A 12,181-nucleotide genomic window follows, 5' to 3' on the forward strand; every position below is an offset into this window, starting at 1 on the left:
GAAGGATATTCAGATACAGATACGTTTCAGAAAAGCAAAACCACTTCAGCTGGCGGCTAAAATGAGCCCAGCTGCATAGTCAAGGTAACGTTATTATACCCATAGGCAAGGTAAATTTGCTTTACAGAAAAACTGATAGCATTTGGCATCCCTTCAAAAACACGCATAGATGTCTCGGGTAAAAACAATCCTTTTGGCTTGATTGTGATCCCAGTAAAAAATGGCCTGATGAGTTTATGGACTCAAGCACTAGTTCAACATATTGTTGAATATAACACCATCTTTATTTTGTACTTCATTCAATTTGAAAAGAGGAGAGGTTTTAGGCATATAATGTCAGCTGCATGTCCCTTATTTTCTGTCAGGTCTCTGGGTTGTTTGTTGCAAATTCTTCTCAATTGGATGATGTACTAGTGTGACTATGATGTAAATTAATAAACCATATGCCCAATTTTAAAAAGTTAAGAAATTGGTGGATGAAGTTAACTTTAAAGTAATCAATAACCTGTCAGAATTGGCACTGAAACTTACAAACAGGAAGTGAGATCATATCTTACCAGTTGTTTCACGCAGCAAACATGGGACACTCTTTTATTTCTTTGCAAAAGCATGATCATGATTGTGTTTAGCTGGTTGCAAAAGCTTAAAAAATGGAGGACTGAATAATCTGGCGTGTTAACTAAAGTTTCAACCGAGAGGAGTGGTTAATAATAGGGCGGCACTTCTGTTCTATTATTACATTATGGAGTGAAAAGGGACTTATTAGCACTGTTCCTCAGTATTACAAATCATCACAGAAAAATGTCACTCTGCCGGAAACCCATAGTAAAATGCCGTACGCTGTTTTCAGGTTTGGACATGCCCCAACTCAAGCCACCATGATGATTGTGCCCCCTCATCGATGCTTGCAGTAACCACAGGTTACACAAGAACAGCACAGGAAATAATAAAGAATGTAAATTTGCAGGCAGTGTAACTTTCCAACTCCTTTAATAGTAAGGAAAAAACACTTTAGCTATCCCCATGAAGCTTGGAAAAACAAAACTTATTTGCCTGCACATCCACGCTGACTGGGAAGTTTCCTGCTTTAAAGTAAGCATGTGCTTCCATGGAATCCCTGTATGCAAAAGAGCCCGGACACTGCAGTCAAAGAGATCTAACGCCGCAGGGCCATGGACAAACAACGCAGGCCTGCCTCATGTGCCCCGGCTCACAGTCGAGGAAATAAAACAGCAACAGGTACGGTAGGTGTTCCAGCTCGACTGTTCAACTTTCCAACCACAGAGCCACCACCCGGCACTTCCCTTTGGCGAGATACACTGCAGTACAGAAGGTCCTCAGTCATGCCGATGGGATTCTGATTGATTTGCATCTATAGACATAACAGTTGAGGAAGCCTTTTTCCATGGATCACTGCATTGATGAACTCATGCATTTTTGCAAGATGACAGTAATATAAGATGATAAATAGTGATTTTAGAAACATTATTATGAATAATCTCATCCTATCAGGTTTTCCTGCTACTAAAATACAAAACTTAATAGAAAACCTTCTGATAATGTTTAAAAGGCAAATTGATGTTCTGCAACTTTTACTTTCACCCCTGGCAAACAGAATCAAGACAAATTTAACTCGCGATGCCCTTTGACCTGGGCCAGTGTAAAAAAAGTTGATACAGTGAGCAAGCCGAGGGAATGAATCAGTATGACGTGATGAAGCCAAAACAGAAAATCTATATTCAGCCTGTTATAAGAATGTTGCAATTCGAATCAAGTTTACCGGGATAACTGCTGTCTGCTTAACCGATTTAAGGTATCCTACAAGAGCGGAGTGAAGACACCCTGAGGGGGACAGCCCACTGGTATGACTGACACTCATAAAACGCAGACACGAGCACATGGAGGACTCAGTAATGAGACATACGAGATCACTGGCTGATCTGTTTGTATAAGCCCCCTAAACACTGAGCATGATTCAGACTAATTCTCCCACACTGTTTACACTTCTGGTTCATTGAGGTACTATTAATTTCTCAGGTCTGAAATATTCAAGCTCTGACATTTCATTCAGTATTTTCTGAGAATGTTGCACAGGCCTGCGTGGCTTACATTGACACAGCAGCAGCAATGGAAAATCGATTTAAAGAAACCTTTCTTAAAATCATTAATTAGGAGTGAAACCATTCAAAGATCGTGAGTGGATGGTGACTCCAAAGCTTTTTATTTTTTATTATCTTTTCTCTCTTTGTTTTTAACTTTTAGTGTAATAAACCAAATTACATGGGTGTATTTAAAAATAAAATAAAAAAGAAGTTGGGGTTTTTTTCTGTTTTTTTTTCACAAGTTGGTGAAAAGCGAGCCATGACGCTTTGTCCACTGTCATCTCTTTAAACGTCTGTGGCTTCCGATCACTTTTCCACTACTACCACCCGGAACTCACATGTCCAAATACAGACATTTAGGGGCGGGGCCGGACACTGCCTTATTTGGAGTTTCCACTTAAGCGGTCACTGGGGCTCCAAGTCTAAGCAAGCCTGTGGATTTGCAAAGCCCTTGCAATATTTACAAACGATTAACTTCGCCATTTACTGCATTTCTGCGACAATGATGCTGCATGAAAAGGAGTCAGTGTTCTGCAACGAGCATGTAGGAAGGTACAAAGTGTGTTTGTGTGTGTGACAATGAAGAGCACTTACACTTTCAATATTCAAGTTTGTGGCTTTAGCTTTGAAAGGGAAAAAAACAGGCCTGGGAGTAAAGTCAACAAAAAAAAATTCACTATTTGGTTAGTTTGGGCAGAATGTTAAGAAACAACTTGTGATAGTAAGCAGTGTACTGTCTCAGCAACAATCCCCAACGCCACAACACACTCTGTTACTGTCTCACACACACACACACACATGCATAACTAGCCGGCTGTGTGCCTGATAAATGCACATGAGGACTGACAATAAAGATAAGTGCTGCTGAATCATTGCAATGTTTCCACAAGGACGGGAACACATGAGAGCCGCGGGTCTTCCTGAAGAAGGACGCAGCTGGATGTGGCATGTGGATTTTGTAAACTTTGCAGCTATCTGTCTGTCGGAGCCTTTTTGCCTCCACTGTAGTTTCCACCGACTGACGCGTGGAGAGCCTGGCGCTAGGCGCCCATGTCCATATATGGTCATCTACGTCACACAAATGTTCCATCCCCCTATTTAATACGGGCAGACTGGAGTCCCCTATCCAGCTCCAATAGAGCAAGTAGAGCTGCTCTTGTGCAACCAACACCACCACCTCCTCCATTGATTCACAGACTTCAAATTCCCCCACAAGCAGCCCATCAGCTTCCACAGTGATCAGATTAATAACAACAATAGCCTGTGATCACACAGGGGGAGATAACCGGCGCTGCTCATCCTCCGCGGGATACTTGGATAGCTACAGCAACAGGATTCATTCCTGCTCCTCTCTCTTTTTTTCACGCCCGATCCACACCTGTGTTTTCCACTTTGAGAACACCCGGTGTTTTTTTCTTTTTCTGTAACTGTCTGGGATACCTGCGCGTTGCCCTTTATAAATGTCGGACTGAATATAACTGCTATGACAGGGAAACTAGCGGACAAGATCCCTCTTACCATGAGCAGTTTAATAAACACGATCCCTGACAGTCTCTACCCAGAAGAGGACATCCCGACGTCTATGAATATTTTCACCAGTACGGAATCCATTAATCACTATTCACAGATGAACACAGGTAAGACCTTGATCTACTTTTGAGAGAGAGAGTGTGTGTGTGTTTTAAGAAAAGTGGCTCAAACTGCGATGCGCGCGGACGGCAACAGTTGTCTCGGGGCTTTGGAGCACCTGTTTGCGCTTAGGCTGTTGCGCACAAAGGCTCAATTCTAACCTGGACTTTTTTCTTTTCTTGTTTTTTTTGAGAGGGTTCAGGTGAACATCGCCCTCTTTACATTAGACAGACTACGCAAAAAATGCCACTCAGTTGATCGTGTGTGTTTTTACTGCTGTCGTTATCATAATTCCATTGTCCGTACAGCCGAGATGCCAGGATTTCAGCCCGAAAAAGCCAACTGCTGCCTACTCACGCGTAGAAAAAACTTTTAAAACATCGGCTCACGTGTTTCATTTAAGTAGCGACGCGTAGCTTAAAGTGGCTTTAATTCAACAAAGCTGAAGCGCGTTTGAGTAAATGTCTGGATGTGAAAGGTTGTGTGAGTGGAAAACGGCTAATTTGCGCAAAGTCCATTAAAAAAAAAAACGCGCAGGGCTCCGTGGCTGAATCTGAGATCTTTACGGTGAGGGAAAATGTGTTTAATTAGGCCTATGTGGTCAAACTCCACTGTCACCGATTTGTTCATCTAATATCCCGCAAAGATGGGTCAACTACTTTAGACAATGACTCTCATTCACAACTCTATTAGCATGTCAGATTTTAGTAGGCGTGTGTGGCCGCTTTCCCCCCTATATGAAACACGTTTAGACGTCAGGCCCCTGAACCTGCTTATATTCAGTGAGTGGCAAGGCCGGATATATTAACTGATTTATCGCGTAGTCCAAATCGGGCTAACATATTTATATTTAATTCAGACGCCTACCTAAAGTCGACTTGTTGTTCGGCTCAGTGTCGTGGATTGGCATTAAATCAATCCCTCGCTGTACAGCTTTAACCCTCTGAGATGATGGGTCAGTGATCCACGAAAATATATCAAATATTTAACTTCACGTTTCCTTTAATTTAGTAACTGTGATTTACCTGCTCTGTGCACAACTTCATGCACGACCCTCTTTTCTTTTTATTTCCTCTTCAGGTGTTTTGTTCACAGATTAAAGCAGATCTTTAGATTCATTTTAAACTGAAATATTTCCCCCTCAATTATCTCAGAGGTGTGCCTTTGAATTATCCAAGCGCCAGGTGTTACACGTGACATTTTTGGGTTTTTTTAAAAAATTTGGAATAAATACAAGTTTATGACATACGTGTGCCATATTATTATTATTATTATTATTATTATTATTATCATTTTGTTTTGACTCGGCAGTAGAATATATTTTGAGACCTTGGTTGGGACGTTTAAAAAAATGAATGAAACTTAATAAGGAAAAAAAAGATGTTGCGGGTTACAGGAGTGTGTGTTGCTACTTTAAACCTCTCCCCTTGCTGAAATTCTCTCAGTAAACTGTAAGCCATATATTTACAATAGGTCCGTCTGTTTTTGTCCTCCTGTTTCTTTATTATTTGGGGTAAAATACAAAATTTTTAAAAAGTACAATTTGAACGTATTATGCTGTGATTTTACAGGTGGAGCAGGTGTGTGCTATGCTCTTCAAATCTGACCTATAATAAAAGAGTGGTGATTTTAATTAATGTCCCTCATTCCATTAAAATATCATATTACACAAAATACCTCCAAAAGATTTAGATTATTAGATAATAATAATAACAATAAGAATAATAATAATAATAATAATAATAATAATAATAATAATAATAATAATAATAATAATAATAAACATAAACTGAGACTTGTTTTATAAATGTCATAGAAAAATATAGCTTGCTCCAAGTCTCCATGTGTTAAATGGTATGGTGCACAATGCACAGAATTTTTTCTTTTCAGCCAAATTCCAGCAGGCTGTAATTACTGGGAAGGAAAATATAAATGAAAAGAGACGTCTTTTTTAACTGCTGGCGAAGAGAGCATTCCAATTTACAAAAAAAAAAAAAAAAAAAAAAAAAGAAAGTCTCATATTTAATTTTTTGAGTATATAACCAGCACATGTATATGTCACCCATTAAGTACATCTGTATTTGGTGGGTTTTAAGGCATCTTATGACAAAGTCAAATGTGCACGAGAGACTGTTTGTTCTTGGTTGAAGTGTGAGCGATAGAAAATATCAAGGAAATTTTGTGAAATGGGGTAGGAAACACGTAAAATTCCTCCCAGATGTTCTTTGTTGCGTATGTGTTTTGAATCCTTGAGCATGATGGATGTGGCGTCTGCCTTTATAATCCTCCCTGCTGTAAAGAAATCAAATCTTGCCATTCAGTTTGGCTGTCCTCCTGAGGGACACAATGACTGGATCAAAGGGGGTGTTTAGGTCTTGATTTATGAGAGCTTGTGGGATCTGAGAGAGAGAGGAGCGAGAGAGAGACACCCTTCTCTCAGATGCAGCAGTCAGTCACTTAACTTACAGGTCCGACAGCGTTCACATTTCTTTATGAACTCTATGGGACTTCTTTCATTTTTCATCATTTGTTGTCTGTTGCACAGGTATGCATAACATCTGAATTCCGGACAAACCTTGAGGACTGCTGCTTAAAGTTCATGTAGCCAAGTTTTGTTTTTGTTTTTTTCTCCAGAGAGTACGCCATGTTATTACTTTCTTGGGCTTTTCTTATGAAATGATTACATTTCAAATTCACATATGAGCCATCACGTTGATGATTTATTCATGTGTGTTTTTATTTGCTTTCATCTAGATAATATCATGGATCTGGGCATGGGAAGCGAGAAAGCAACCTCGGAGATTCAGTATGGATCCAGCTTCCAGTCCAACCGCAGCGGGCAGACTGTCACCTACTTGGGGAAGTTTGCCTTTGACACTCCTCCTTCAGGTGGCATTGGTGGCTCTGGCTGGTGCTCTGATAACAATATCATCAGTCTTGTGAGTGCGGGGATCCTCGGTGTTTCTCCATCACCCGGCACAGTAACGACACAAACATCATCCTCCGCAGCAAGCATGGGCGGACAGACGTCAGACATGGAGCAGGTATATGGTCCACCACTGCCTGCTTATTCCACCTGTGGTGACCTGTACCAGGATCAGGTCTCCTTTCACCACAGCCCTGCCACCAGCACCCCTCTAGCCTACCCTGGCAATGACTATCACTCCACATCAAAAGCCTCCATGGATGGCAGTCTTTTCTCCATGATCCCCGACTACAACCTTTTCCACCATCAAGGGGAGGTCGGCGTGATGGAGCACAAGCCCTTTCAGACCATGGACCCCATCCGAGTCAACCCTCCACCCATCACGCCTCTGGAGACCATCAGAGCATTCAAAGACAAGCAGCAAATTCACCCAGGTTTCATCGGCGGGCAGCAGCACCCACCTCAGCACCACCCCCCACCACAGACACTCACCCTAAAACCCATCCGACCACGGAAGTACCCCAACCGTCCCAGCAAAACCCCGGTCCACGAGCGGCCGCACGCCTGTCCGGCAGAGAACTGTGACAGACGCTTCTCGCGCTCAGACGAGCTCACGCGTCACCTCCGCATCCACACGGGTCACAAACCCTTCCAGTGCCGAATATGCATGCGCTCCTTCAGCAGGAGCGACCATCTGACCACACACATTCGCACGCACACGGGTGAGAAACCCTTCTCCTGTGAGTTCTGTGGACGCAAGTTTGCCAGAAGCGACGAGCGAAAGAGACACGCAAAGGTGCACCTGAAACAGAAGGACAAGAAGCCAGCTGACAAGAGCAGTGGGGCAGCTGGGAGCCACAGCTCGCCACCCAGCTCCTGCGGGGGGCCAACTGTGGGAACGTCATGACCATCACTACGTGCACTTGGACTGGACCCTCACCACACACAATAAAGAGACGTAGGAAGAAGGGATCACGTCTGCTATGAGATAAATAGGTGACTCTTTTCCTCTCTTTTACACCCCTGCTCTTTTCAGTTCCTTCTATTTTTGAGATGGATGCCTTTAGATTAAGTAAGAGGGGAAAGGCTGCTACGCCCTTCTCTTTCAAGCAACTCAGAGCCTCAGCTACTGTAACACAGTGCCAACACAAAGAAAGGGCACCGTGTGTATCTATAGGTTTTGGAGTGGATACACTTTTGTAAATTTGAATGAAATTTTCTAAATTGGAAGGAAGCCAGAATCCAGGATAAGGGTCGAAACAGACAGAATTATGAGGGAGATGAGGAACGAGTGGTCTGGGGATGTATGCATTAATTTTAGTAGGCTGTTTAAAAGTGCAATTGGTTACATTTGTGTACCTTCATGGAAACCTTATTAGTGGCACTTGACTGTCTTTTTGTTGTGTTCTGGGGTTGTTTTTTTTCCACCTCTTTTTGAATGTTGTTTTCTCAAAGGAATGTGCCAAATGTATTGTGATGATGCAGCCAACCTTGTTCTTTTTACTGTGCCTGACATTTGCCAAAACATAGCAGTGGTATCAGCTTAGCACAAACGTTGAGTTAAAGCAAAGCTCAGATTCATTAACCACACACCAGATTTAGATTTACCTGCACAAATGAGTCAGATCTAGAGAACGACTTGACTGGGTCACACAAAGCAAAACCGATGTCTTGTCCTGTTACATGTACACACACGCCTGCAGCAATCGATGCCTTTGCCAATACTTATTTATTTGTAGTCACTGTGATACACTGGTTTGGTTGTTTTTTTTGGGTTGCCTTTTTATATGGTAGCTTCATGTGGCGTTACCAGATATAATTTCTGTTGCTTTCTTTTTCCTTTTTTTTTTTTTTTTTTTAGAAAAAGCTCACCAATACTGTTCATTTCTCAGTTTTCTTGAGTTCTGCAATTATATGCAATATAGTCATGACAAATGCCACCAACCCATAAATCAAATTAACTAAGAGCACAGTTAGACGAATTGAACTGTTTAAATAAGCACTGGGTTGCAAACCAGCAGTATATGAAAGCAAAGCTAAATAAGGGTAAAAAATGACAGGGGCCACTTCTGTGTGATTCTTGGAGTAAAAGGACTAAACTGCTTGGTTTTAAGTCATCGAATGAGGAGCAGTATCCCATAAGAGGAAAAGAGAAACATCCAAATCCATGTTTACATCTTTTTTTAATACAGAGAGACTGAGCTGTAAACTAACATGTTGGATTTTTTTTTTGTTGTGTTTTTTTGTTGTTGTTGTTGTTGTACAGAATACAAATATGTATGCAGGTAGCTACAGTAGAAGTTTCACTTTTTGTACTCAAATGTCAAATGCACCATAATTCAGTATTAAATCGTGCATAAAATTTATGTGCATGCCTTCATGCACACTATGTAAATACAAATGTCTGCATAAACAAGAATTTTCAGTTGACTGAATGCTTGTGCAGAATGTGTCTTAAAGCTTTTAGTAATGTAGTTATAATACAGAATATTTTGTTGTCATAGGTGATTGCAAAAAAAAAACAAACAACTTTTTTTGGAGCACTACAGTAGTGCCAAATATGGTGTGCTATCTCCCATTAAAAAAAAGAATAATAGCATCTGCACCATGTGTATGCTTTAAAGTGGAAACTGGTTTAAGGAAGCACTAATGTGTTCTCTGAATAAATGACAAGATTTCTTTTCTTTTTTTTACATATTGTGTATCTCCATTATAGCAATATCGGTTATTTTAATTAGCACATCTTCCCCACTGTATTTAAAATAAAAAAAGGCACTGGTTGCTCTAAGATAGATGTTCGCCCGAATGATTGGATCTTTTTTTTAATTTTTGAAGTTTATTACAGTGCAATGCTGATCATTTTCACAAATGACTCTTTAGTTAAATTGCTTAGATTTGTGCTTACAGAAGGAAACACCTTTTATGGTTTAAGGAAATATTTTGTAATATTTTCTGTGTTATAGTGATATTGACTGATATCATAACAATAACCACATTTGATAATAGTGCTTTGCTTTACTCATGGAAAGCAAGAAGGGTTTTCCCCCCTCCAAGGCTGTGTTATGGTTATGTGGTGCAAATGCAAAACATCCTAACTGACATACCAATATGACGTTTTTATCCAGTACGATAAATGTATTGTACTTTGGGGCAAAGCCAATGAAACATGTTAAAAAGAAAAATAAGACTAAGGAATAAATAAATTATTGTTGAGGCTAGCAAAAAAGACCAGATATCAAACATATCAGTAATGGATTCAGCAAACAAAACAAGAGTTAAAGAAATATTTGTGCAGTAATAACCTTGTCCATGTGATAGCATAATTCAGATTTTATATCATTTCTCAAACACCGGTCCTCTTTTTAAAAGAAACATGCTTCCTGTTATTCACCTTGACAACATTTCGAATTATTAGCTGTGCACTCTGGCTGATAATGAGTACGCTTTATGTGAGGCGGAGAATTTATATGAACAACGTTAGCAGCTGGGAAAAAAAAGAAATAAACATTTAAATGGTCAGCAAACACAGCAATCAGGCTGAAAGAGAATATGAAGAGACAAATGTAAAGGCCAACAGTAAAGTTCAGAAAAGCAATGCCACAGAGAGCACAGTGCACACAGAAATGAGCTTCCAAAGTCCATACTTTCCCTTTCCTGTTACAGTTTTCATTGCAGAGCTTCCTGGCAAGTGTCCACTTATTTTCCAATTAATTTGGCCTCAGAGAGCCTTTTCTCAGCTCATCGACGTGGTTACATGAACAGACCTCCTTGCACTTTTTGAGATAGTCTAAAAGTTAACACAGCCCTGTGCCATCTAACTGCAATTCAATGGTTTTGTATCACAGAGAGATAAATGATTCTACCGCATGGATGGACATCATCTAAAGATTTCTTTTGTGATCTAATATAATGTCACAAACAAACAAAGTCCTGAATACATTTTACTTTTGCAGACTGACACATTATGTAACCCCCTCCTTATCTGTATTGCCACATTATTGGCTTTGTAACAACGACTCATTTTCACACATTGCATTGGAGTTTGAGCGACTGCGTCTAACGTAGGTTGTATTGTCACATACATCCTCGTGGAGTCAGCACATAAGAATATATATACGGCACATGAACCAAAATGTTTTATCACTGATGCTCATCTAGATTCATTTGATGTTAGACTGTGGATTATTTTGAATTGATTTGACCCAAAGTTATGCTCTCCTCCAAGAGACAAACTGTGTTATGTTGCTTTCTGTTAAAGATTGATGTAGACTAAGGCGTCTCCATGAAGCCATTTAATTACAGCTACAAACGTAATATTTATCAGTCTCACTGTTTCTGTCATTTATTGTTTTGTGGCTAAAAAAATGAGTAACCCCCCACCACCACTATCATCCCACTCCCTTAATGTAATATAGCGGCTGAACAATAGAGCCTGCTCCATGTTCTTCTGAACAACCATCTGAGTAAGGTGTGAATGGTACAGACATACATCAATCGACTGTTAAACTCAGAAACAAACCCACCACCTTTAATAATGCTTTTCCAATCATTTTTTCTTTCTTTCTTTCTTTTTTTTACGGGCTATTGTCCAATAGTGGGCAGCTGAAAGCTCTGAAATTGGAATTTGCTTCATCCCATGCTCCGTATTGGACTTGAGCCAATATCAGCGGCCATCTTTGTGCCAAACTGGGTTGCAGGGTTGGCTGATCAAAAACAATACATGATGAGAACTCCGCAGGAGCAACAAATCATAAATGTGACCTCCCTCTGCTTGCAACTGAAGGCAGCCTTGTGCTAATGTTTGTGTGCAACTGTTTGATTTGGTCTCCGTAAAGTTGGCCTAGGGCAAATCCCTAGGTTTGGGCTCATTCATGACATTTAATAACTGTAGGATTTTTTTTTAAAGAAAAGAAAAAAAAAACAAACAAAAAAAAGATGTTTGAAGAGATCTCAATAATGTGTAGATATTATAGGTAACTCACGTCATCTTATGGACTACAGGGTGGCTTCAGGGATTTTGTGGTCTTCGGCAGTGACACTGGTGTTCAGATGGAGTCAATACTCCCTGTTTTCTGTTGTGTTGTGTTTCCTTTCATTACAAGTATCCTCATGTTTGCATGTGCACGGAAATGTTCCAAAGTGCTACCCTCAGACGCTGTAGTGGGTGGCGCTCATTTCTTTATTATGCATGAAAATAAAAAGTCTCATTGGGTGAAATGGGATAAACCTTACAACAATGCAAGACAGACAATTGGAAACACACACTGGGATAACTGTTCTGTTGGCTTTTTCTTTTTTTCTTTTTTTTTGTTCAAGAAAAACAAGGGGTCTTGTTTAAAATGTTGTGGATGTCTTTAGCCTATTTCATGTTTTTATTACCTTATAATAAGGTCCTTTTATGATGAGCTGAATATTGAAATGAATTTTACTATATCCTTGTGATGGGGAGGTGTGCTCCCCTGTTTACCTGGCACTTCAGTTTGTTGTAATGCAATTGTTTTGTTATTTCTATGTATAAGTACTT

At 40.2% G+C, this 12,181-nt stretch overlaps 1 protein-coding gene across 1 annotated transcript; it reads left to right on the plus strand.

Moving 5' to 3' along the window:
- Positions 1-3,108: 3,108 nt before the first annotated feature.
- On the plus strand, positions 3,109-8,492 carry egr3 (early growth response 3). Its single transcript, XM_026188734.1, has 2 exons — positions 3,109-3,739; positions 6,486-8,492. Exons 1-2 carry the CDS (start codon positions 3,586-3,588, stop codon positions 7,562-7,564), a joined length of 1,233 nt encoding a protein of 410 aa, XP_026044519.1. The 5' UTR covers positions 3,109-3,585; the 3' UTR covers positions 7,565-8,492.
- Positions 8,493-12,181: the final 3,689 nt, after the last annotated feature.

This window comes from Astatotilapia calliptera, chromosome 12 (genome assembly GCF_900246225.1).
Source record: "Astatotilapia calliptera chromosome 12, fAstCal1.2, whole genome shotgun sequence".
Classification (NCBI taxonomy): domain Eukaryota; kingdom Metazoa; phylum Chordata; class Actinopteri; order Cichliformes; family Cichlidae; genus Astatotilapia; species Astatotilapia calliptera.

Bases quoted from the DNA above. Each gene is read 5' to 3' on its own strand.
- egr3 (XM_026188734.1), top strand. From the start codon at position 3,586: ATGACAGGGAAACTAGCGGACAAGATCCCTCTTACCATGAGCAGTTTA. The intron at 3,740-6,485 runs GTAAGACCTTGA...GCTTTCATCTAG, and splicing joins CTATTCACAGATGAACACAG to ATAATATCATGGATCTGGGC.